This window comes from Achroia grisella, unplaced genomic scaffold, assembly GCF_030625045.1.
Source record: "Achroia grisella isolate CSIRO2021 unplaced genomic scaffold, CSIRO_AGI_Agris_v1 utg5201, whole genome shotgun sequence".
Taxonomy (NCBI): Eukaryota; Metazoa; Arthropoda; class Insecta; order Lepidoptera; family Pyralidae; genus Achroia; species Achroia grisella.
Window position 1 is genome coordinate 337,396 of NW_026712911.1, and position 27,751 is coordinate 365,146.

The following is a 27,751-nucleotide window of genomic DNA, read 5'->3' on the forward strand; positions in this document are numbered from 1 at the left end:
TAAATTAAGACATTTTAATATAAACATAGATTTATTTTATAGATTGAGTAGGCGCTTTTAATAAAACTACTCCATAATACAATTGTCCGAATTCTGTTACTTCGTATTGTTGTAAATTTCAACAAGCTAATATTCTAAAAATAAAAAAATCCATATTGCTTCTAATTTTGTAGGTACCTATCCTAATGCCTATGAAAATATGACAATAATAATTACCTACGTATCACTAATTACCAACTTTCATTCCGGTCCCCAAACAAAACAATTAAAAATTATAATAGTTATCAATCGCTCTGTAACTGGGTTTATTAAAACCTTATTTTAGAAAACAAAATCTCAATCATAAAACTCGCCCTCAGTCTTAACATTTGGCTCTTATGAGTACTTTGTATTAAAAACTTAATTCATTATAAATATTTTCAATAACACAATTATTCACATATGATATCGGATTGACTGATTTATATGTAATACATAAAAATATTTACAATAAATAACCTTTTCCACGGAACCTTTTAACCCATCTAGAACTAAACAGCAGTCAAAATATTATTACTTAAAAGATTGTTACTATTAATAATTTATCACCTTAATCACATTTCGTAATATGTGGAAGGATTCCTAACTCCAGTTGGTTAAAAATAATTTAAACCTAGCGTTAAATATGATACATATATATAACATTAGTGTCTATCGTTTTTCCAACTACTACGATCATTAAAATTTTTCCGATCCCGCTGACCTCTGCCAGAACCTCCCCGATTCCATCTATCATTACCACGACCTCGATGTCCACCCCTATTAGGAAATCTTGGAAAATTTTGTTCACCATCCATAAAATTGAAATCGTTACCTGGTCCGTTAAAACCCATATTACCAAAATTATTGGGTCCACCAAATTTATTGTTAAAATTGTGGGGAATGTTAGGAGCTATTCCCAATAATCCGGGAGTAGGCCCAGAACGTGGATCAGGTACCGGTTGATTAAAACCGTGCATAGGTCCAACATTGATATTATTCATACCTCCTAATCCCATTGGTGGCATATTCATCATATTCATATTACTAGTGTCCATGTTTGTAGGTGGAATTGGTATATTACTATTCATAGTAAATGTATTGGCGTTTTGATTAAAATTAGCAGGCGTTTGTAATAAAGCCTCTTTAGGTTTAGGTAAATAAGTAAACTCGCCATTTTCTCCTAAAGACACGCCTAAGCTAGTAAAAATATTGCATAATATGCTATTGTTTTGTAAAAATGCAAGATCGAATTTTTTTCCAGAAGACTTTTCTTGTTGGTACTGTTTAACCATTTGACTAACAGGAGCTAAATGTTGATTCACAAATATTTTATGAGTGGAACTCAATTCCTTGTACCAATTTGAATTTTGTAAAATGTTTTGAATCTCTAAAACATTACTTTTCTGGTCTGAATTAACGATTTCGACCGTATCTTTTGGTTTTCTTCTCGGGTCTACTCTTGGTGTCACAGGTGTTATTTTGACTGACTTTTCGCTATCGCTATTTGATTCTTCTATAGACAATCGGAATACTTTTCTTAACCTAGGATCCACTAAAGCCTGAGATTTAGCAGTACTGTCTCTAATATCAGTATAATCCGGACGCGGTATGTCTATTGGTACTAATTTATATGCCATAGGTGGATGGCTACTTATTGATCCATTTATTTCAGTCGCAGGAGTATAATTGTTTATGGGTTTGAAAGGTAAACCCAAACGAAAATCAATATCACCGCTAGCGCTTTGACGCAAATCAGTATCTCCAAAAGTCGGAATTTTATATTCAGTTTGACGTAAATCAACATCTGTTCTTCGACGCCCATCTGTGGGTTCTCCATCAATACATTCATAAATTGATATACGTTGAGGTTTTTTATTAACAATTTTATTATCTTGAACTTTCTCAGGAGACCTTCTTGACCTAGGATCTCTCGATTTAGGAGACATAATTGGTTCTAACGCACTTTCAACCTTCTTTTCATTTAAATTATTTTTCATAGTATTCAATAGCTTTGTTACTTCTTCGCTTATATCGATTTTTGAAAGGTCACCAAGTCTACTTAGAACCGATGAAGGTTCTATAACATGTGGAGCTGGAGTTTGTGGTGATAGAGATGTAGGTCGTGGCGATGAAGCTGGAGATTTCTTTTTGTTTCCTTTCTCTTCATCACTAGAATACCATTTTTCGTCGATTAACAAATTATCTTCATCATCAGTTGTAGAGCGGCGATGTCTTTTCTCTGGTTTGAATAACGGTTCAGGTTGTAAGAATCTTATGTCAGTGTCAAACTCTTTTTTCCCTGGGTTATCTTCAGTGTTTGTCTTCAAAACCCTTAAGTTATCATCTGGAAAAGGAAGAACCCTATGATCAACATCCTTCGTTTCCACAGAAATTACAGGTTTCTCATTTTCGAACGACTCATTTGATACGTCAATATTTTCTTTATCTTTCGATGCAAATTTTAAGGCATCTTTTGTGTACTGATCGATATCAATCATATCTTTATTTGTTTGCTGTTCTTTCTTTAATGCAGTATTACTGTTAGAAACGTCTTCCGGCACTGACGCCGTACCAGTCTGCTGAAACCTCATATCTACATCCTTTCCAGGTAAATCAGATGATACTACCAGGTTACTTGAAACTGGTGCTGCAGGTGGAATTCTCAAATCTAAATCTTTAGTACCCGACGTACTACCTACAAATGACTGAGGCGGCGACTCATTATTAGCATTTATTAATCCTAATTTTTGTATATTCATTGTGTTCAATTGTATTTCTGTAATCTGCTTCAATGAAATGCCGATACTGTTTAGTTGCAATACAGTCAGTTGCCCTAATTGATCTAGATTTTCAATTCCCATTTTAGTTAGGTCCAAAATTTGCCGAGGTGTCAATACCCCAGTCAAATTTTTAATACTTAATATATTTGTATTACCTGAGTTAGCATTAGGCGACATAGTGACATTAAAATTTTGATTGGAGTTATCATTTTGCCACCTAGATTGTCGCACTTTAGGTGAATTTTTATTTTGCCTATTATCATTATTAAACTGATTAGATTGTATATTTTCATTAAGATTTTGTGGGTTAGAAATATTTAATTCAAAAAGTGAAGGTATACTTTTTTCTTCCTCCGAATGTTCAGAAAACTGTTGCAGTAATTTCATTTGTGTCGTTTGAATCATTTGTAATGCACCCTCTCTATGTAATCTGGGAAAATCTCCTAAAATTTCTTTGGGTGCTGATTCAATATGCTTTAAGAGAATATTCTTTAAACTTTCTGACAGTGGCTTACCATGTGCAAACTTACACTCATCTTTATATATGCAAGGAAGCCCAGTGTGGTAATATTTACAAGGAAAGTCTGCATGCATATATAAACATTTATCCCTTTTTGCGCAACAATCCATCATATAAAATTTACACAATTCCATTTTTCTAGGTAGTTGGGCATCATGTGAATATATACAATCATCACCCTTATGACATTTGCCTTGCATATAATACAAACAAAGTCCATCTGAATCATGCCCTTGATGTGCGGCTCTTCTTCGTTCATTTTTACTCATTCTATTTCGCTCTCGTTGTGGTGGCCTATGTCGTTGTGTACGATGATGTTGTTGTCCACGAGATTCATGACTACTATCTGAAGCATAGGAATCTCTATCATCTTCTGCAAATGATGAATCTATTGATTTTTGCACAGGAGACGCACCTCTCACACACATCATTTCGTTCTCGTCCATTTCATCTGTATATTCTTGTTTTTTTCGTTTCTTACTAGGGCCGTCTTTACTGTCATATTTCTTTCTTTTTTTATGTTTACGCCTATCTTCACCATTATCTTCCGCATGACTATCAGCATCATCATTTTTGTTCATTGCTTTTCTAATAGCCTTTTCTATGGTACCTGCGAAATCGTCCTCCGTTGGACTGGAATATTTACGACTTTTTTTACTTCTATCCTTATATTTTTGATCTCCTTTATTTTTAGATTTCTTTTTCTTACCTGATTTAGAAAAATAATAATCTTGTGATTCATTATTTTCTTGAGTATTTTTTTCTGGAAGTACTGTATCTTCCTCTTTTTCCACATTCTGCGTTTCCACTGGATCCTCTCCATCACTCTCGATCTCGCCATCTTCTAAATCATCTATGTTGTTTTCTGCATCAGCCATTTTAAAAGCGTCACTGAAATTGAGAAAAAAAATATTATAATACACTAAGTTGTTTATAAGAGTCACAATTCAAATCTTATTCACTAAAATACTGGCGTAGTTTTGCTAAATTAGTATAAGATAAGAATTGAATTAAAAAGGTTCCATTACAATAGATTCTCAATACACGAATAACAGCTCAATTTGGAAAACGGAGTCGATTTTAGACAGTCTTGTAGTCATATAACATACACACAAAAATATAATGTCGTAGTAGACTGGATCCTCTTTCAAATCGGTTAAAAAAGTGAATCATTATTGTGTGTACATACAGTCGAATTTTTGCACTTTAACATTTTTTAAATGTCTACTTACAACGATCGCTTTAGCTAAAAATAAAAAATACCGGCTTTTATTATCAATGGTTACAATATAGGTATATTACCTATGCGATATAATAAATAGAAAAGGGAAATGTTCGACGCAAAGAACTATGCATGCATTTCTAGATTCGACATTGGTATACACTATATTATACAAAACCTTGGTAATGTTTCATTCAAATAATATTCAATACCTATTTAATATTTTACGAATTTTGTACAAATTCTACGATAACGTGATAGATTATTATTTATCTACCCTAATTCCAATGTTATCAGTGACTAACTATTATAAGAACAAAGACGAATTTGAGCGTTGTGACCTTCATATAAATGGACTGATAGATTACTTATTACGATCGGACATCTCATAGTGCATATAAAAATATCTTGTATGTTTTATGTATTCTTTATAATAAATTATGTAGGTACCTATGTACTAAATTAAAATAATTAGGTAACTCAACTAACATTTTTCTCAGATTAGTGTTTCCACAAATGCACACCGTACCTATTTAAAAAAAATATCGGGTATATACTTCTTTTACTTAATATAGAAAATGCAATTGACAGGATATTACCAAATTCCGTTAGTCTAAATTAACGAAATAACTATTTAACTGTAATATAATTTGATTTGACGAAACCATTTATAAATCAAAATATCTACAACATATTAATGCCTTCATAATATCTATTCTCTGATATAGCACAAAGCTATATTTATAATTAAATAATATAAAAATCATTGAATATAGACGAAAAGATGACTGTCATGTTATGTTAAAAATAGGTAGTGTAACTGCGCAGGAAGCCATATTTGTATTATACGACTAAATTGAAGAGCCTTATGTCAAATTGAAACCAACATCCTGTTTTGCATTTAGGTATTAAAATATATCAATAAAATAATAAAGGCCTTATAGGTTTCTATTATACAAAATAAAAATTATGACATTCTTCAAACGAAACAAATAACAATTATAAATATATAATGACCACCTATAATATGGCCGCAGCGAACAACGCACACTAATGCAAAGTCCACATAGATACATTCTTTAAATCATACCCTACTCTTCCTTCAATGTGACTATAAGCAGACAATTTAGTCTTGCTATAAAAATAGTTAACATATTAAATATTACTAATAACAACCATTTACACGGCATTGTTAACCGTGTTGTCTTAAATACTATACCTAATAATCGTCGGAACAATTATCATTGGGAATTAGGCAGATCTCCAAATATCACAAAATTACTGAATTGTTGCGCAGTAAGAAATCAACATGTATGGCAGAAGTCAGTACAATAACTGTCCATAGCCACAACTTTCAAGTAAATTAGTTAGATAGGTACTACGGCCAGGCAAGACAAGTGGGTGGCCGCTCACATTTCACAATGCTTTGCTGCGCTCTCGCCACGATTCGAATGACGTCAGTGTTCTAGAACGTAAAGATATCTATGTGTCCTTCCCTTCCTTAACGAGGTCACAATATGTATACATACACTCACACTACTATAAATGACGCCTAGGTTTATGACGTGCCAATGTAATGACTGTACTGCAAAATGACATCTAAATTTGATAGTATTATAATTAAATTTTATAAACAAGAGATATATTAAGAAATACTTTATACAAATTATAATATATATAACATAGAGAAAATAAAGTTATTAATATATTTAGAAGTTAACCAACACCAGGAATTACCCTTCGGAAATAAGCTATATAAAATATATCGCAATTAAAACTAGATACTTAGAAATATATAATCAAATTTATGTATATATAACATAATAACGGATAATTAATTTTAGAAAATGAATATTGGATAGACTGGACATGCACAAAAAACAAAAAAGTTGCATAACATTTACAACCCGGGCAATCGGAAATAGACCGCCATATTGTTACAATGTAGAAATATAGAATGAGTAAGTATGTACTAACGAAGATTATTTACCAATTTAGTAAGAACGCGCAAATGTAAATTTATGTGTAACATATGACTTATTTCACGTGTGTAAAATTCCTTGGACCATCGAGCACTTCAGTATATATGGGACACGGATTCATATGACCTATTAAGTAAATAATATTTAAGTGTTACCAATCTTACATTAATGAACGATTCACTATGTGCGACTACTATACGCCATGTAAAATGGAATCTTTCATAGCATTGCTGCATAAAGACGTAACAATTCGAGTACGCTATATTGATTTCGGACGATGACTGCAGCGAAACAAAGAACAGGGGAGAAAATATTTAGTACCATTTTTCCCCGCACTCAGCTTGATGGCACTTATGTAGCAGTCGGAAATGACGCAAAACAAATTTTAGTACACAGCATGCCTTTTATTTCTCCATACAGCAGAATAGTTAATAGTAGTATATTAATTAATTAATTTATAATATTATAGTTATTCTTCTACTTTTAAAAATTCACATATTTTTAATTTAGATGTAAAAGTACTTCAACTTACAAACACACTTTTAATGTTGCCATTTAATAAAATATGTAAGTTTGCTAGTTAAAAAATATTTAAATTTGGAATTTGTTCATAAAAATTAAAATCTCATAAAATTTATTTCAATTATGAATGTACTCTATTACATCACTACTATGTTTAAAAATATCTCGAAATAAATAGACGAAGTTGTATAATATAATTCAGTATGTTAAAGGATTTCCGATTGTATAAAAAGATCCGCTTTGGCCCATATAATATAGTGGAAAGAGATGAAATAAAAAAAATGTCTAAACAAATTCATAATAGTTAAATAATATGTACTTTCATGTATTATACAGAGAGCTGGATGGCTATGGTTTATCAACGGATTAACATTTTTTTAATACCATAAATTAATTGTTATCTTATTTATACCTCAAGGAACGAGCAAAGAGAAAAACATATATGAGGTGTTTTCATTACCATTTCCAAATATTATCTACTATTCTTCATACCTACTTAAAAATCTAAAACAAAGTAAACCTAGAATAATAGAATTAAATTAGTATATTAATTAGAAACGTCAAACCACCATCTACAGATGATAACGTACCTATGTCAGTGTCATTCATTATATCACACCTCTATCTAGTCTTTAGTCTCTACCTAGTTTGTGCATTGTCACTAGTGTCATTATTTAAAAATCATTTATCATCATATTTCATCAACTAAAATTAAAGCATCTAAATTAGTTATCCAAAGATTAATTATAATTTGTATCAAATATTTTTATGATAAATCAGCACTTTTCTGAAGACATACATTCATTTAATTATAATGTGAAATATTTAGAATATTAATTCGTATCGTAAATTGTATAGATTTTCATAGTACCACTATGTCCGAATCGAATAATCCATTCGCTGGTCTTCTTGGAGTATCAGGCGTTAATCGAACTAATAATGATGACAATTCAGAAGGCACAGCACAGTTACAAGCGTCGTCAAGGAAATCGCAAGAAGACGAAGAAAATGTGATAATAAACAGTATAGTAGAAAGTGTTTTTCACTTTACGATCAATGCTAATGCTATTGATGGATATCCTTCAACAGACAAGCAATTAGTGTACCTAGAAGAACTAGCTGAAGCTACAAAACCTCGCATATATATAGATTTAGAAGCGCTAGAACAAGCCCTTTTTGAAAGATTGCTTCTACAAGATATTGAGGCATATGTCATACCCAAAACAAATAAAGCATTTAGAGAACATGTAATTCAAAAACATGTATTTCCATATTTATTTAGTTCATATCAAAACTTACAGACTTATGATCATAGCTTATCAGATGTTGTCAAAAAAGCTTTGCAAAGGATGAAAGAACTAATATTTAGGAATGCAGTAACAGCACTAAAACAACCAGCACTGTTTGAAGGACAAGATTTTTCAATACAACTGTTGGAACTCTTGCAACATGTTGATCCACAAAGCCAAACATTTTTTTTAGATGTAGTTAAATCTTTTATTGCAGATGGTAAGACATATCACTTTTTCCATAGTTGAGCAAATGATTGTTTTGTCACTGACTTAAAAGTTTCTGTATTAATGTTACAGGAGATGGTGAGACCCAAGAGCAACTTCGTAATACTATGATACCTGTATTACAAAGAATACATACAGATATCAACAAATCTCACATAATCAGCCTGCCCATATACATTTTACCAGCAATACACCTGTTTGCAAGTAAGAATTTTTTTTTATATATAATTTGTTTTACTTTTAAGTATTCTTTGTCTGTGCATTGAGAAATTAATCATTGCCTATTAGGATGTTGTTGAATTTCCATGCATTTTATTTTAAACAAATATTATATTTTTAGTTAATTTAAGTTTATTACCCTAATTCATATGTTAAAATCTTATGTGCTTGTTGTTACTCTAATTGACAGCAAAAACTGTATTTTTCATTCAAATTTTTCCTACCATACCAAGATATTAGATATAAAAATATAAATTAACAATAGATTATATTTACATTTTATGTGTTTCTTCTACTATATCTGGAAAACCATGAAGAAATCTCTACAATATTCATAGTTGATTTATATTATCACTATTCATCAAGTGGGCCAACTGCTTGCATCTGCCACTTTTATATAGTGTAAATAAAAGCAATGCTTCCATATTTAATTACAGGTAACTCAAATTTAGCATCTATTTTAATGGAAGTATGTGAACCTAAAATTGAAACAAATGGCAGACTTTACCAAGATTCAGTTATTGGTAGTTTGCTCAGTCTTTCTGCCCTGCCAAAGACACCAACAACCCAGCATGAGTTTTTTGATAATCCATTAGATCAGGTAAGAATCTATAAGTTTATGAATAGAACTATGTTATTGAGATGAAGATGATTGTTAGTAATGGGGTGGGTTAGTGCTCACAATGCTTTAATTTCTCTACAATGCCCTGATTTCAATGTCATACTGTCAACCGCTATTGTAATTTAAATAGTTCTGTTTATTGTCTCATGTATGCCATAAAGACTTCTATCTGAACTGTCAGTCAACTTGTGGTGTCAAGCCACCCAGGCTAGAGCCACTACACAGTTCATATAAACATACTGTTAAAAATTAATTTGTTATTAATAATAAGTTTAATAGAATTTGGCAGGTTTTATTATATATATTAATAAATTTGTAAATGTCAATTTGTGTATTATGTATATTTTTTTTCAGGCTGCAACATCGTTAATTGAAACATCTATCTGTAATGCATCTTGTCATCTCGTAAATAATATGCACAAAATATTCTTAACTTTACTAAAAGGTGGGCCTCACATGAGGAACCGTTTGTTGACATGGATAGGAAAATGTTTGAAGTCAAATGTCGCTAGAGGAAAACTATGGAATGTCCAGGTAAAACTAGACTCATGTTTATCTCTCCATTTTTAAATTATGTTATCAGAATTAAACTTGCGCTGTCCACAACCTTGCTGATCTAGAGGTTAGATGGCGCTGTGTGAATTTTTTGAGATATTATTATTAATCTTATAAATTTTAATAAATTTTACAGGCTAATGAATTAAATCAATCATTGACCTGTGTGTCAGATGGCTTCATGTTAAACTTAGGTGCAGTGTTACTACAGTTATGTCAACCTTTTTGTACATCACCAGAAGATCCTAAATCTCTTAAAATTGACCCAACATATGGAGCAGTACTTGTAAGTGATTTTATACATTAATACTTACTTTTTATTATTTTCTACTTTAAAGAAAAAGATACTGAGTTTAGTTTTATTGTGTGAACATTTTATGCTATATTTTAGCTTATAGTGAATAAATAAATTAGATTTCCTATTAATATAGGAAATCTAATTTATAGTTATTTTGCATTGATTGAAGGCTTTTTAGAACATCATATATATGAGATATATAAATACATACAAAACATATATATACAAAAAAATATATGATTAAAACAATGGTTGTAGTGTTCCACCTTTTATTTAATCTGTACAGATGTATACCTTATGTTTCAAAATTAATATTTTTATTGCAGCCAGCAGAAAGTGCAGCTAAATCAGTTCATTTAGACTGCCTTCATAATGAAACATGTTTATTGCCTGCAAGAGAGGGTGCTGATGGCCAAACAGTCAAAAGACCAACTGCAGACACATATAACTTTGTAACTGAGTGCTTTTTTATGACTCAAAAGTGTATTGACTTGGGTAGGTGTTTACAGAATGTTATATTTTTTTATTATATTTAGTTCTGGTTAATTTATTATATTCTTGCTATTTAGTAATTTGATCAATCATAAATTAATTTTTGCATACTATTGCTAACTAATATTAAGAATACTGAGCAAAATAGAACATAGAAATGTTATATAGAACATTATAATGTTTAAACATATATATTTTTGTTTAAAAATGAACATGCCTCATGGTGTTAAGTCCGCCATATGCACCTTTATTTTGTTTTATATTTGTGCAATAAGTTTTTATATATAAATAAAAAAAAAAAAATTATTATGCAAGGTGTGCGAGTGTGTGCAGAGAAGCTGTACCGCTGCGGGCAAGATTTAGGTCGTGCACAGCGTGCGATTACCGATGTGGCTGCCAGCGCTCATCATCTGCTAGAACCAATGCGGCAGCGTGTCCAAAGGCTTATGAGCAAGTTAGTTGTAAAGAATTTATTATGTTTATATTATTGGTAACTAGACAAAAATTTCAAATTACTATAAAATATAATATAGGAATATTATAGGAAAAATAATGAGATACAAACTAGATGTAGAATGTGTGGTACATGAACCAGCATGTGCAGTGGAAACTTGTATTGTATTTATTTGCAGGTACTATATATATTCATAGAAATGGTTGGATGTAGCTAGACAATAAACATAAATATACACTGTTATTCTCTCACATTATAATTCTCTCTGGACTCACATTATAACAAGATTTATTCTTATTATAATGTGAGTCCAGGTGAAAATAGGTTTTTTTATTTTTAAGATCCTATTTCGTACACAAATAGGTAAATACAAAGTGGAAACTGTCTATAAAGTTTAGAACAAAATATATTACCCTAAAAATATTCCCTGTAATATCCCACAGATTCGTGAGCCTCCGTTGTGCACTTCTAGAAAACGACATGTTGGCGAACCTGAACCGCCTTCAAGCTATGACATGTACGATATGGTGGGAGAGTCTTTACATTTCCATCATTATCGCCACCACTCTCTGCACTGGTTGGTACAAGTGGCGGTGCGCCCGGACGCCCCCAACCCACTGCCTTCATATGCACCCAATGAATTTTTGCCCCTAAATATGCCTGTGACTACACCGCCGCCGGATAACTTGAGGTACATACTGTTGTGAATAAAATGCAAGTTCGACCAAGACTGAATTTATTATCAATGCACCCACAAATACATGATAAATCATTTACCCTCATAAATATTACAACACATATTATACATTTATATAATTAGGAACAAATATGTAAGACCACTGTCCTCTCACTCTTTCATCTACTAAATATTTATTATTGAATAATTGCTATAAATACCAAATACATTTATTTTTTTATTCAATTACAAAATCATCTATCCATTTTATCCGCTTATGTAGGTTAATTTTATATCATGATTTTTCCACCGTAAAGCTCTGACTACAGTTTCACTTTAGAAGAAGAGGCAACAAATTCAGCTGTTGTTCTTTTTGAATTGAATTTGGTACATTAATTTTCTTATTTAGGTGTCTATGCCTAACATTTCATTAAAAAGAGTAATAAATTTATTTTAGTTTATTACTCGTTATATTTCTTGAAGCATTTCAAATAACTACTTTATGTCATAGGATACTTTTTTCCTGAATTTAAGTGACCAATCCCATGGTTCGTCTGTTTCTAAATTCATTTATACCTCTATAAATGAATTTAGAAACAGACGAACACAACCACTGCTTGTGTTTGTCTGTTTCTATAATACGTAGATAGATTTATTATGAATATTTATTTCCATTATATTCCACAGATGTGTTCCAGAATTTGTTTTAGAAAATATTGTGGTGCTGATAACAATGGCACGGCGGACCGTGGGTGCAATAACTGAAGACGCGGATATTGCAGATCTCTTGCGTCCTGCTCTATCGCTCGTTCTTACTTTTATGGGTGACTCTAGTCGAACATATAATCCACATCTGAGGTATTATAACGAAATATACTTATGCATAATATGTACCTAGTCTGTACAGCAGTATTTACATATACATATTTGAAAATATTTCAGTACCTTGGACAATAAAGCGTATAAATGAACACAGACAATATAATATCATTTAATAATAAGATAAAATAAACATTGTTTAATAATATTCCAGAGCGCGATTAGCCGAGTGCCTTGAAGCAATGTTACCAAACCATCCCGATGACCAACAACCGCTCAGTAGTTTAGCCTCTTTCTCCAGAGAACAGTTATTTAAGGAACATCCCCATCGATTACAAGTATGTTTTATAAATTAAGAGTTAACACTACCAACTATTTAAAAAACAAGTGATATTCTTGCTAGTTCTTCATCATCAACAAAAGTGCAATTGTAAACTTCAAAAAGAAATAAAGAGAAGAGATTAGTCTATTATTAGCAAAGATTTTAATTCCAATTTTCCTTCATTGTACAGGAATAATAATGGAAATGTAATCTAGGATTTGTTAAATCATATACATTATTTTTGAATATCTAAATATCTATGTATGTTCAGTACGAATTATGTTATGTTCAGTAGTTTAATATTTTGACCAATAGTATAGTATATATATATGTCCATTCATTTTCATAGCTCGTTCCTTGTCTACTGGATGTATTCGTCGGCATTGAAATGACGGGACAGAGTGTGCAATTTGAACAAAAATTCAACTATCGTCGCCCTATGTACCTGGTCATGGACTTTTTATGGGGTTTAGAAGAACATAGAGAAGCCTTCACGTAAGTCACACATACCGACAAATAATTTGTGGATTACTGTAATACCAACAGCAATATTAGTCTATTCTTATTGCACAAAACTTTCTTGCATTCATAAAGTGTGATTTTATATAATATTACTTGACTAAGACTGAAAATTTGTAACCATCAACTATAGTAATCAATTTCAATTTATTTGTTAGAACTGTTCCATTCCAGTACTATTTATGGTTTAGGTAAAAATTTTACACTACATAGCTTACATAATATTATGTTATATTTTATATATAACTCACATAACGATATTCTGTACATTATAAGGAATTATTTCAACTTATATATTACTTTGACAGTAGTATATTAATTGTATAAAATGTTGATTTCAGACGACTTGCACGAGAGGCAGAGGCTAATATGGAAGCTGTGCACCCACCGATATTTTTACGTTTTGTTAACCTTCTAATGAATGACGCCATATTCCTTTTGGACGAAGCACTCGGCAACATGGCCCAAATACGCACCATGCAAACAGCTCAGTATGTTCTTGATTTTATTTATTATAATTTAGACTATTAAAATAATATAAGAAATATATAAACAGTTTAGTAATTGCAGGCGTCATATTACAATAGAGTAATTATTCTAACTTTAGCCTCAAATATAGTTTGATCGAATTTGGGCAGAGTAAATTTATAACAAAACATAGATAAGAAGATGAATAATTTCGAAATGTACAATGCCTTACGTGTTATTATTTACATAACGACCAGTATGCTTCGCTTATTTTCAGAGAGACTGGTGCTTGGGCGAACTTACCAATGCAGGAGCGAGAGCAAAACTTAAGCAATTTATCCCACATAGGCATGTTGGCGCGTTTCGACAACATACTAGGACGCGACACTATTCGCACGCTAGTGCGTTTATCGGCACATGCGCCTTATGTATTCTGCCATCCGACGCTAGTGGAACGCATCGCCTCAATGCTCAATTATTTCCTATTACATCTAGTTGGTCCCAATAAGAAAAACTTTAAGGTATGTAGTTCTGTCACTACTAGTAAACGATAATACTCGCGATTTTGTCTAGTTTATTGAAAAGAAAGTTAGCTTCAGATAAAAGTTACAATCCATTCTTCCGTATAGTCATCAATAGGTCTTATCCTCTTATGACTAAGAACTAACAATGGACAGACATAATTTAGCATTTATTATAATGTTGGTATAGATTTATGAGACTTGTTATGGCTATTAACAACAGGTAAAAGACATGAAAGAGTTTGAATTCGACCCGGCGAGCACTGTACTGGACATCTGCCGCATGTATGTCGAATTAGGCAGCAACGAGCGATTCTGTGCGGCAGTCTCCGATGACGGACGTTCCTACTCACCCCAGCTGTTCACCTTAGCCGAGGCAGTATTAGGTGAGTGTAGACATCTATATCTTAAATTGAAACTGAGACTTAAGCAAAAACAGGAACTTCCTTGTACTTGACTTCTGACTACACAAGAAAGGAGTTACTCGATTATCTATTTCATAACTATATCCTACATATAGGTCAAATTTCATGACAATCGGCGTATAGAAGCCTTTATTAATGCACAAAAATAATCAATTAACACCAGCTTGATAGTGGCAAAACAAATGGTCATGTAACTAAAGCTAAATGCATTGATATACGTATGTATTTTACAAGTATCCAATAAACTTTCACACAAGGTTATTGAGATAGACAGAGACATCCTACTAATATTATAAGTCTTAACTTGTAAATAAGGACGTTACACATTCAGACTTTCAGCACTATTTACATGTCATTTTGCATACATTTTTTACGCGACGAAACGTGATATAAAGCTAAATAATGGTATTTATTTAATTGATTTAGTCCGCATCGGAGGAGGTAGTTTGATTGGGTCACTACAAGAGGTGGCGTCCCGTGTGAGCAATCTAGCTGAACAACGCCAGAGAGATGAAGAAATCCTAGCCAACGCGCCTGATGAATTCCTTGATCCCATCATGAGCACCATCATGCTAGACCCCGTCATATTGCCCAGCTCACGAACCACCGTTGATCGTACTACTATTGCTAGGTATTATACTAAATGACATATAAACATATTTTTATTATATTATTGTCTTCTTGTTAATCTAATATATATCCTAAGTGAAATATACCCTCAGCTATTATTATATATGTTAGATAATATGTTTTCGGCCCAAATCCTGGATCTAATTTAGTTACCGATACTAAATGTTACTTTAACTTACTTCTTTATTCTGTATTTTAACTAGTGTTAAAATACAGAATAAAGAAGTAAGTTAAAGTAACATTTAGTATCGTAAGGCGTCATACTAGTAAAAATGCAACTGATATTTAGGAGCGTTAATGTAGATTCGCATTGATAAATATACGTATTTGTATTGCGGATTTCCTTTATTTATTTTTATTTGTACATTAAATACAGATAGAAATAACATGCTTTAACAACAATCCCTACAGTTAAAGGCATATTTTTTTAAAACTCGTAAATCCCATAGCTCTTTAATATTTGTTCTGTTTTCTTCAATTCTTTGTTTAATATTCTTTCGACTTACGCTTGGTTTTAATGACTAACATATAGGGTAAGATAAAATAATAAAATATGTAAAATGTATGTGATTTGACACATTAGGCCCAGGATGTAACTCAACAACCCATGTGCTATTTGTAAATTACATATTAGTCTAAGAAAATTATGAAATTTCATAAGCAGTCATATGATTAAACCTAAATGTATTGATACATATAAATTATTAGTTAATTGGTATTGACAAATTTCTTAAAAACCTGACTTGATTGTCTATGTTGATAAAAAAATATTTTTCTTTTTCAGACATCTCTTAAGCGACCAATCAGACCCATTCAATCGTTCGCCTCTGTCAATGGACCAAGTTAAGTCCAACACCGAGTTAAAGGAAAAGATCCAAGCATGGATTGCGGAAAAAAAGCAAAAAATTGCTCAATAAGACAAGTAATGATTAACATATTGATATGAATTATTAATCTATGTAATTTTAAAGACTTTTGTATAGCAGACAGCTAGCTTATTATAATTAGTGACTAGATTTATCAAGGACCTTAGACCTTACAAACGGACTTTTTAATCAATGTTAGTACAGGATAGTTTTTAAATAAGTGATATTTGTCGCACCACATAACCAGATATAGTCGTCTTAATATTTGATAACATTTATACTCATGTTTGAGATGAGAACAATGGCAAGTATTATGGGACCAGAACTTTTTTATTTTAAGATACCATGTTAAATTCCTTTTCCTTTAAATGCATTTGAATAAAAAGATAATACTAATTTTATCAAGTAATTTTATAATGATGGAGATTTCTTTTAAAAATTTGAGGCATAAATAATGAATTTAAAAACTTCTGTTCTTGAAATAGTAACAAAATAGTAGGGTCACTCATAATATTGTCTTCAATTTAGGTATGTGGTGCATTAAGTGCAAATTCTTATGTGATTGTATACCACTCATGTTATTTGCTAAATAATGATCGGCACAATTATTTTGTATTTCAATTCGTAATTACTTGTATGTATTAATTTACAAAGGACCAAATTACATAATATCCTTTATATTGTTTCCTTTCAAAATAGGTTTGAATGAAATGGCCTACCGTTTTCAAATTACTACATAAAAATTTTATTCAAAAAGATGATTCTGTTGATGTTATATGAATATATATATTTTGTTTTATAATGAACAATGATTTAACATTTAACCGTGACCAATCTGCGGCCCGTGGTTCGATCACCCAAGAGTCTTCTCTTCCAAGCTTTATCTGAATTCTATTCAATGCTCGCCGATGCCAAGTTCAATGGCGAAACACGTGTTGCAATGTGGATGTAGACTCAATAACGGTCGGAATTTGACCATTATAAGGTACATATAAGGTCGTAACGGTGGTCAAATATCCGCACTGAATATTTGTGATCTCAAACGTGCTGATTGTAGCGGAATTAAACAATATAATATAAATCCATTAAGTAGTGAAATGGACTTCCGCAAAATAACATCTAATTCGATAAAAGTATTGATTTATTTATCTTACTATTATTGCCGGCCAATAATTATTATATTAAACTATAATGTATATTATTACTTATTTGAAGTAGAATTTATATTTTTCTCTTTATTTTACATTGTAAAATTTTGGTACATATCAGTTAATTGTGGTGCAATTGTTTTGTATAAGAAATACAATTTTATTTCCATTTTTATTCATTTATGTTCAATTATAAATCTTACTTAAATAGTGTGGTAATTTAATTTTTCCAACATGATCCCATGAATATAATTCATATTTTGATTCATACTTACGTGAAAGTTGATACCTGTCAGCGCCACACCAAGTGTTTTTTGTAGGTACTGATGTAGTATATTCTTTGGTACTGATTGTATTTTGGTCTATTTCGACACCAATTTACTATTGGGACACAAATTATCCGTGATCAATATTAAATGTTATTAGTAGTGCTCATTTTTTCTTTCTAAAACTACCACCTTCCCATAATAATGGCATATTCTTTCTTGTAATTTCCTTGTACATAACGTACATTCAAAACATCGTGTTTTTGTTATCCATCTGCACTACTTGGAAGTGTAGTAATTGTTAGTATAATACGCCCCATTGCTAGCAATGGACCATGTCAGGTTGACCCCAAAGCTAGAGACCCTAGAATTTATCGTTAATTTGTAATGAATTATATCGCTAGAGAAAGCGGGCGTCCGTTTTCAACCATTAAATAAAATCTGTTAACTGTATACACTGCCCTTATAACATTTAAAGCGCAGCGCACATGAGACCTCAAAATATAAATATTAAAAGCCTCCACTATTTCAACTTTGTTTACTACTACTTTCTTTAGAATACTACTCGTACATAGTTTACAGTAAAAAGTATTTAATTGGACAGTCTGATGAATAATTGGCATTAGCAAGATAAAAATGTTAGGCTAAAACTAAATGTGCTAACACTATAGCCTTGTAGGGTTATTTAATACTAATGGCAATGTTAAACCCATAGACAAATAGAAGATATATTGTCATGGCGTATTAATCAGCTGTTAATTGCAATGCCACCCAATATTTCTTATTTATTTTAATCACCATAATTATTTTGTGTATTTGTATAATTTTAATACCTTTCCTGAAGTACTAGATTAAATAAACCAGCGGATTATTTATATAATTTAAAATGTGCACCAGAAGAAGGAATGGCGCGACCTCCCTTGTCATCTGTCAGCTTCATTCATCCATTGTGTAGAAAAAAATGTGACTTGTTCGCTTTGTGAATATATTTTCATGTAATAACACGATGAGCAATTAGTGGAGACAGTATATGTTTTTGATTATTATTAGAAGCTCTCATTACCGGATTTCGTACATGTTACTGCCGTACTTACACCGACAGTATTGTTTATACAAAAGTTTGTAGCGCTTTCTATACAAAGAATCAACGGCGTCGATGATTAGAATTGACTTTTTACTGGTGCCGATATAGAACTTTATAGTTTAATTGCCTGTAGGGAGGTTCTGAGTTCAGTTCACTTTATTAGTCGTAGTGAACATGTCCGGACGCGTTCGAAAGCAGTCTGATTGCCCGGTCGGTAAGGGACCGATGAGGGCGACCTTGCCCGTATCTTCTGTGATGAAACAGAGTGGCGGACTAAAAAGGAATACTGGCAACAGTCCAACCTTGTCTCCCACAAATATATGGCGACGAATATCACCTGATCACGCCCTCTCAGGTCAACGGAGTCCTGGTGCTGTCAATTACAAAGGTTTGTTTATTTTACGATTTCCATGTATTCTTCATAATAATGACTATTTTTGTTTATGTAATTAGAATGATAAACAGGCTGATAGCCCACCTGGTGGTAATTATCACCTATATATGTGAACAGCACCATGGGCATTGCGAGATCATGTCACACCATTCATGTAATGCAGTCCATTCCAGAGGACTAACTTGACACTGACACCTTACCTTAACCCTTTAACCAAAAGACAGCTTATATTTGGCGACTGAAATAAGTGACTAAGAGACTCCTACAGAAGACTAGAAAGTCTGCTGTGTTGAAAAATTGATACAGTAAGTAAGAAACATTAAGTTTGCATTATTCATTGTTTGGATTCTTTTACTGCCAATATGTACTAAATAACTTAAATTCAATTGTTCAAAATATATTTCATTATTACTATTTAATAAAAATTGTTTTAATAATTTTAATTATAGGTAAAGGGCGCTTTGGTTCAAATGTCATCAGGCGTACAGCTTCATTGGATACACTTGATCAGAAGGGACAGTGGTCCAGAGATTATTATCTGCATGCTGGCCAGCTACAAGTTGACAAATCTACACAAGTAAGTCTTTTGTGAACTAAACATGTTGTATTATAGCATTATTGTGTGTACCTGTAATGATAATAGTAATTGATAATTGAAATCTAAAATGAAGCATAATATAAATATTATGAAGTATTAAATCGATTTAAGTATTCTGTATATACAGAATATTTTATTTTGTTGTCAGAATTTTAGACATATTATGTACAAATGAAAAATCCACCTCTCCTTGACTGACAACTACCATGGAACAAATTAATCTATTTTAGTAAATGTGTCTTCAATAATTCATACCTTGTAATAGTTGTTTTGTTCTTTAAATTATTAAACAATCTAAATTCCTTAATTAAGTTAAGTCATATCTTATATTCAATACTACTACTATTGTTGAGTATAGCCCACAATCAAATCATTAATTATAATTCAAATAAAAAATATATAACTCATAGGTGGTATAAATTAAATAAATCGATTTAAAACCCATGAAAAGGGTTTTAAAATTAAACCCTTTTCATGATGTTTGAAATATTTTACTGTAGACTGTATAGTTTGCATTTGTTGTTTATAATATATTATAATTGAACACCATACAATTTAACATTATAGACAGATGACGGAGGTGGAGCATCAGGTCGATCATCTAGGAGTTCTGATGATGATAAACTAGATCGCTTTCGTCGTAGTCGCTTACAACGGCCACACAAAGGTTCAGCATCAGGAGATTATTCTACACAGTCCATGAGTCCTGGATTATGTATGCATTTTTTTAGTTAATATGTATATTTTAGCTCTTGCTGGCCTACAATTTATTCTTTCCGTAATGTGCTTGTTAAATAAATATTGTCATAGCGATTTTATACATGTTAGAACACATGGGTATTTTATATTGCTAATGGGCTGTAAGTTCTGTAGTGAACTATGATGTACAGAAATGGTCAGGCACTTACTGGATTTGTATTATGTTATGTTCAAGGCAGTCTAAAAATCTAACACATATTGCTTAACATATTATCGACAAAGTTTTGTGTTAGCAAATGTCATGTATTATATTTTACTTGTTTATTTTTTTAAATATATTGTTGATGAATTCCTGTAACACATTAATTGAGTGTACTATAATTAATGTTTCAGTAGTAAACACTTATTTTGTTAAAAGCAATTTTGACAATAAAATATTTGCCACTGAAAACATCAAGGACAGTAGTCCTAATTAAACTAGAAGCATGCATTTCTTTTTGTCTTTTAAAAAAGTCATTGTTGACTTATTAAATTATCCATTGGTTGCGCCAGGGTCCCGTTTTGGTTCTGGTAGTGTACCATTGAGAGCCGCCCGCTCGTCAGTAGAAGGATTGAACCAAGAGATAGAAAGACTTGTACTGTACCCAGCGAGTGGTACACAGACCCCACAGTTAGACCGGCTACGGGATAAGGTAAGAATTTAAATTTATTTATTTACTAGGACTAAATTATTACTGCTAAAATATATTATTTCAAAAATTATCTGTCATTTGCTATGTTTAAATTACAACAATATTCAATGTCAACATTATTTAAAATATTAGTAGTAACACACTACAAATTATAATAATATTTTCAATCTGTATTTAGACACAGTATTATATTATCATTTAAATATTCCTTTTGTGAAATAATAATATTATTTAATAATTGAAGAGAAAGGAATCTGAAATTACTTGACTTAATTGAGGAATATAATTTCCTAATTGTCTGGCAAAATTTTTATATATTTATATGGCCACTTATTTCAAACAATGTATTGTATTGTATCTATGTATACTTCTCTTTTCCGGAATATCACAGATTCTTATAAATACATGTGGGTATTTATTATTGAACATGCACATTTCGTAAATATACTGACAAAGTAGTGATTGAATATAGTTTTGTAAAAAGATACATCTGTCTTTAACATACTCATAATATTCAAAATTCAATTAATGTGTTAGGACGGTATATGGATACCGACGTAACCCTTTACATTTGTTGTTTAAATAGTGTATCAAAGTCTACTGAATCTCTCTATAATACTATGTAGTTGTAATATGTTTCCATTCTATCATAGTAGCGACGAAATAGCCATGAAAACAAGAGAGAGGTGCTTGTAGTGTAGCAACTTTTCCAATTCTTTTTAGTAAACAATATACATTGCATAGTTGTACCACAGATAACATAATATTACATACAGATACCCCATCCCATACAAGAAAATGGTTCCTTCCTAACTCGGGCTATTTTATTTCGCCACCGTAGCCGCTAGATGTCGCTAGATCTGAAGCAGTTCGGATTACTAGTGGGTGCTTAGTAACAAAGCATGAAAATTGATGGCAGTCAATTCAGTCTACATGACATCTGTTTTGCAAAGATATGTATATAATAGATATGTAGGTAACTGTATCGTGTACCTCATTAGGGACGATTCAAGATTCAATGTAAATGTGTAGGTATAATATTGTTAGCCGACACTCTGCAGATATGGCTTATGTGCCAATGTATATACCTATTATGTTATGGTTTATTTTACATTCCATGCCTATTTTTTTGATATGTTGTAACGCGTCTGCGCTATACGTATAGCCTGATTTTGATACGTTTATACTCGTACGTATCAAAATCGGGCTATACGATTTTTTATTTCAATCGTTATATGTATGAGACTGATTTTAGCTACAATTAATTTACTGGTATATACCTCATGTATTCTACGATGTACCCCTCTTTTACCTAATCTTATATCTTATATATAAATTTTGTATCACAGTGAGGATTCCCATATTTTGATGAAATTTGATATGTATACTTGCCAGGTCTGAGGTAGGGTTGTTATCTATTTTTTATACCCCTAAGTCATAGTGGCCTACCCCGAAAAAAATTTTTTTTGTATTATGGACAATTTTTTATTTATTTATAATGTTACATTGAAAATACATACACGCCTAAATTTTCACCCGTCTTTCACCAACCCCTATTTTTAATAGCGATATTCTTACAAATATTATAAATGCTAAAGTAACTCAGTCTGTCTGTTTGTCTCGCTTTCACGCCAAAACTACTGAACTGATTTAATTGAAATTTGGTACACAGATAATGTAGACCCTGAGAAAGGCTACTTTTTAATGCGAAAAAGTATTGAAAGGGGAAATGAAAGGCTATATGAGGATATCGTAATTTTTAAAGTCAGATCTTGTAAGATTAAGTGAACAGGGTCGGTCTAGGTTTTTCATTATTAGAAATGTGTAACGGGGTAACACGTTATTTAGTGCGAAATTGTGTATATTACAATAAAATTTAACGAGAAAATATTATAATGATGTCACTGGGACACTCATTGCCTTACTACTATATCGTCCGTTAGTCGCGAACTTTCTGGAAACACGAGAGGCGCGCTCCTATTGGTCGGTCGGCGCGGTTACCGCGCGTAGATGAGTAGATGAGGTAGACGAGTCTCACGGCGCCGCAGCGTAAGTACTTACTATACATAAGTAGTATACATATGGGTGTTACAAATGTTTTTATTACGAGTAATATTACTCTGTTATCTAAGCAAGTAATGTGTGCTTATTTTGAACTTGATAACATTCTGAATTACTCGTATATCTTTCAATATCTTTAGCGGTATAAACCAGGTTATGTACTACTACTAGTATTGTTAGTGAGGAATAAAGTTGATGAACAAAAATAAAACAATATTCGTATTAAAAATATATTCATCTAATATTTTTGGCATTATTTTTAAGTTTCTTCCAAATACAAGGGGTCTGACATGGGGTGTTATGTACCTACATTAAAAGATACTTTTTGAAATGTATGAAAGAAATGTATGTACCTACATTAAAAGATAATTTTTGACATGTATGAAATGTATGTACCTACATTAGAAGATAATTTTTGACATGTATGAAATGTATGTACCTACATTAAAATATAATTTTTGAAATGTATGAGATGTAAAAAAATGTATGTAACTACATAAAAAGTTCATTTTTGAAATGTATGAAAGAAATGTATGTACCTACATTAAAAGATAATTTTTGACATGTATGAAATGTATGAAAGAAATGTATGTACCTACATTAAAATATAATTTTTGAAATGTATGAAAGTAATGTATGTACCTACATTAAAAGATAATTTTTGACATGTATGAAATGTATGTACCTACATAAAAAGTTCATTTTTGAAATGTATGAAATGTATGAAAGAAATGTATGTATGTACCTACATTAGAAGATAATTTTTGACATGTATGAAATGTATGTACCTACATTAAAATATAATTTTTGAAATGTATGAGATGTATGAAAAAATGTATGTATCTACATAAAAAGTTCATTTTTGAAATGAAAGAAATGTATGTACCTACATTAAAAGATAATTTTTGACATGTATGAAATGTATGAAAGTAATGTATGTACCTACATTAAAAGATAATTTTTGACATATATGAAATGTATGAAAGAAATGTATGTACCTACATTAAAATGTAATTTTTGAAATGTATGCACCGTACAATAACAATACACGTTAAACATCATACCACAGAGTCATACGCAAGTTAAAAACAAACTGCTATGATATTAATGAGAAAGGAAAATCAACTTTATGGTATTCGAGTTAGGGTCGATTTCTCTCTTTTTTTTAAATACTATTTTAATCTTACCAGTTGCCAGTATTCGAAGACAGCTACGATTCGTACTCGATATTTTAAATTATTATGTAATCGATTTTTCAGTACAAATGTAAATAACCAACGACACTAATAATGTACTACTATATTCCGTTCTTTGAAACGGAACACTGCTATAATACAAAATAATGAAAATTTACTGTTCACAACGACTCATTAAAAGCATCATCGAATAATGCGCTGTAATAAAATCCTGTTATCGATTATTAAAAAAAATCGATAATACATGTATTTATTTTTAATATGACAACACTTCATACATAAGTATTATTGGAAATAGTATTACTTGCTTGTTCGGCTATTTTTAATTTACTTAAAATTTTTTTATATGTTTAATTTACAATAATAATATATTAAGTGCTTATTATTGGAAAATATAAAAAAGACATTTAATTAGGCCGATACAAATGACGACAATGCCATCTATGAAAGCATTTTGAAAACATTGAGCCCCGTATTAGCACTGATTAAAGTGTAATTAAGTACTGGAAAATAACAAAATGAGTAAATATATGAAAATTACTTTTCTAAACGCATTATTTCATTTTAACATGTATATATAACTTTTTAAAAATTGATTAAACATTTTTGAAAACACAGTTTTGTTTTTTAAAACGTTTGCAAAACTATGAAGAATTCCATCGATACCAATCACGCCATCTATATGCAACTTTTAGCAATAATAATGGCTACTTCCTCATTGAGTGCCACTGGTTGTACTATGGAATATTCGACACTGTATAATTTCTAAAGGATCAGATACAGTATTAGTTAATTACACACAGTTACGATTAAGCGATTTTGGTCTTTTAAGAGTTATGTAAATATTTCAGGTGACACCAGAAGGACATCGCGCCCCTCTAGCAGAGCTTCTAAGGCGTTCCGTCAATACACAAACACCTCATGATCTCTGTCATACAGCACATTCTTCAGGTATTTAATTATACAATTTATATTATTTCTTGTTAGTCTATGAGGTATAATATAAAAAAATGGACCAATGTTACCAATTAGCAAGATTATTGATTGAAATTATTATTATTAATAGTCTTTACCATTTAATCACTATGATGTTAAAAAAAATGTCTACCCAACACACTGCTTTGATCAATTTCTTTTCTAAGAAGTTTCTATTAGAGTTTAGAAAAGAATAAATTAATACTACTATATAAAGGAGCTTATGAATAAGTTATATTTTGTGTTTCAAAATGAAAGACATGGCAAATCAACTCGCACACATTAATTGACTTTACTTATTGATATTTAAATGCTAGTTGTGATATTGTTGTCAAATAGTAGGAAAATATTTGGCTGTTTTTATTATTGTATAATTGAACAAATTAAATAAAAATAAATTGTGGGCATAGATCCACCATCCCGAGGGTCACTCTCCAGTGGGGGTTCTGCGGAACTACTTGCCACAGGTCTATAAATAAATATAAGGCTTTTGTGAAAACCCTCTTTGCAATGTACAATAATTTTACAATGCACCAACCACGAGAACGGTTTGATATTTCCTAGCATGGTTTTATTTAATTTTAGATTAAGTATGAATGCTTTCACAATTAGTATAATGTAGATAAATTATTAGGATTTATAGTGTAGTGATCATGATTTTATGATACAAAGAAATAACGTATATTTTTGGCTTAATTAAATCAATATGTTATATTGTTGCTTATTAAAACAAGCCGATAAAACGAAAAATACATATAATTATAATAATTTCAGGTGGCAGTGTGTGTTCATCACCTGATTTAGATGGATCTAAACTCGGCACTTCTCCACAAATAAACCGTTTTCTAGCCCGCGAGCCACCAGATGGGTGTGAAAAGGTAATATTAATGTGTTGTTGCTATATACAAATATTTAACATGAAGTTTGTGTAATAAATTTTCCACTGTAATCTGTCTAAAGTATTTTTAATAAGTACATGTAAATAAACTATTTATATCTGACGGCCCTGCTCTCTTCATTTAGGGTAAAATATGTTGATCTAGTATATGTGATTGTTATCCAGCCAGACATTTGATTCTGAATTAATTGTAAGACAAAACAAATAAATACTGCACTTACTGTTAGCAGAACCATAACAATTGTAATAATCTTTCCATTATATAATTGTATTAAAAATATGTAATTAATTCCAGGTGAATTTAAAAGCCGGGGAAGGTGCATATGCGGACCCAGTGTTAGTAATGAAACCAGCGGCGCCAGGGTTCACGTTGCGACCTTCACTCGGTTCGGCATTCCAACCTCTTCAGCCAGCACCTCCTCCTTCACCGCCCGCCTCCACTTCACACTGACTTACCCTTTCATGTGATTTAAAGGTATTCAAGTTGTTCAATACAATGTCATAAGCCTTTCACCACACAACAAGACCCGTATTTTTATATTCCGACATAAGTTAAGTGCAAATATTAGGGCAAGTGGCCAAAAATCTACTAAATTCCTTCTGCAGGCATTTAAAAGACTAAAACCGCAAATATTGCTGTCTTGTTCTATCTCATATGTGCAATAATGATCGAATTATTTATAGATTTGTTAGTCACTTGTCTTTCAGAATATTCTTTCGGTGTAATGAATTGTCAGTTACTCAATGCCTAATATGGTAGATGTACATATATATATAACACCTATGTATATTATTTAACATTATAATGATATTTTAAGTTATAAATGATGAATTATTTTATGTTCATATTTCTTACTGGGACAAAAATTACCTTCACAAGTACCCAACTAGGCAGACAAGTAACCAACTTTCTTTATTATTGTATTGTATTTAAAATAATAATAAGATATAAAAATCGCTCAATATAACCTTTAATATTCCAATATTTCAAATTGAAGATCTACAACATTTTGAAATGTTGTTGTAATTATTAAAAATATAGTATTTTATATTTATGTTTTATTAAAATGATTTACAAAATGCTATGTTTATTAACACATGTTAGGCACATAGTTTTATTTTTTGGCGCAGAACACAAGGATAAAGCATCACCATTCGATAAATCAAGTATAAGAATGCCAATCTTACGTTGTTGTGGCGACATCATTTTATTGTCCATAATACGAAACATGAGACATAATTGTGTTGGATTAACTTACCCATTACTTTTATCGCATACAATATTGGATA

At 31.2% G+C, this 27,751-nt stretch overlaps 3 protein-coding genes across 7 annotated transcripts; 2 read left to right on the forward strand and 1 right to left on the reverse strand.

Annotated features, from left to right (window-relative positions):
* Positions 1-12: 12 nt before the first annotated feature.
* LOC131847327 (protein suppressor of sable) lies at positions 13-6,927 on the reverse strand. Of its 4 annotated transcripts, none has more exons than XM_059196896.1 (2): positions 6,847-6,927; positions 13-4,212 (listed from the first exon to the last, which is right to left on the reverse strand). In XM_059196896.1, exon 2 carries the CDS (start codon positions 4,197-4,199, stop codon positions 684-686), a length of 3,516 nt encoding a protein of 1,171 aa, XP_059052879.1. In that variant the 5' UTR covers positions 4,200-4,212; positions 6,847-6,927; the 3' UTR covers positions 13-683. The 4 variants fall into 4 exon arrangements, with proteins under 4 accessions (XP_059052879.1, XP_059052877.1, XP_059052878.1 ...); XM_059196894.1 differs by lacking the exon at positions 6,847-6,927 and adding an exon at positions 6,690-6,836; XM_059196895.1 differs by lacking the exon at positions 6,847-6,927 and adding an exon at positions 6,534-6,676.
* Positions 6,928-7,696: 769 nt separating this feature from the next.
* Positions 7,697-16,943, forward strand: LOC131847302 (ubiquitin conjugation factor E4 A). The gene is made up of 17 exons (XM_059196844.1): positions 7,697-8,556; positions 8,637-8,768; positions 9,221-9,384; positions 9,760-9,939; positions 10,097-10,246; positions 10,585-10,753; positions 11,066-11,204; positions 11,648-11,726; positions 11,780-11,895; positions 12,568-12,738; positions 12,914-13,037; positions 13,371-13,516; positions 13,882-14,031; positions 14,286-14,529; positions 14,753-14,915; positions 15,381-15,585; positions 16,369-16,943. Exons 1-17 carry the CDS (start codon positions 7,923-7,925, stop codon positions 16,499-16,501), a joined length of 3,099 nt encoding a protein of 1,032 aa, XP_059052827.1. The 5' UTR covers positions 7,697-7,922; the 3' UTR covers positions 16,502-16,943.
* A 1,657-nt stretch (positions 16,944-18,600) lies between these two features.
* On the forward strand, positions 18,601-27,232 carry LOC131847318 (protein FAM117B-like). Of its 2 annotated transcripts, XM_059196870.1 has the most exons (8): positions 18,601-19,336; positions 19,792-19,919; positions 20,508-20,655; positions 21,192-21,331; positions 25,440-25,539; positions 25,974-26,030; positions 26,338-26,441; positions 26,757-27,232. In XM_059196870.1, exons 1-8 carry the CDS (start codon positions 19,123-19,125, stop codon positions 26,910-26,912), a joined length of 1,047 nt encoding a protein of 348 aa, XP_059052853.1. In that variant the 5' UTR covers positions 18,601-19,122; the 3' UTR covers positions 26,913-27,232. The 2 variants fall into 2 exon arrangements, with proteins under 2 accessions (XP_059052853.1, XP_059052854.1); XM_059196871.1 differs by lacking the exon at positions 25,974-26,030.
* The last annotated feature ends 519 nt before the right edge of the window (positions 27,233-27,751 follow it).

What these genes read in the sequence shown, in the direction of transcription:
- LOC131847327 (XM_059196893.1), bottom strand. Translation starts at nt 5,788, where the DNA reads ATGATAATTGTTCCGACGATTATTAG. An exon ending in ATTGTTCCGACGATTATTAG is followed by an intron (nt 4,213 to 5,762) that starts GTATAGTATTTA and finishes TCTCAATTTCAG; the next exon opens with TGACGCTTTTAAAATGGCTG.
- LOC131847302 (XM_059196844.1), top strand. Translation starts at nt 7,923, where the DNA reads ATGTCCGAATCGAATAATCCATTCGCTGGTCTTCTTGGAGTATCAGGC. An exon ending in TAAATCTTTTATTGCAGATG is followed by an intron (nt 8,557 to 8,636) that starts GTAAGACATATC and finishes TTAATGTTACAG; the next exon opens with GAGATGGTGAGACCCAAGAG. An exon ending in AACATCCCCATCGATTACAA is followed by an intron (nt 13,038 to 13,370) that starts GTATGTTTTATA and finishes TCATTTTCATAG; the next exon opens with CTCGTTCCTTGTCTACTGGA.
- LOC131847318 (XM_059196870.1), top strand. Translation starts at nt 19,123, where the DNA reads ATGTCCGGACGCGTTCGAAAGCAGTCTGATTGCCCGGTCGGTAAGGGA. An exon ending in GTCCATGAGTCCTGGATTAT is followed by an intron (nt 20,656 to 21,191) that starts GTATGCATTTTT and finishes TGGTTGCGCCAG; the next exon opens with GGTCCCGTTTTGGTTCTGGT. An exon ending in TAGACCGGCTACGGGATAAG is followed by an intron (nt 21,332 to 25,439) that starts GTAAGAATTTAA and finishes TAAATATTTCAG; the next exon opens with GTGACACCAGAAGGACATCG.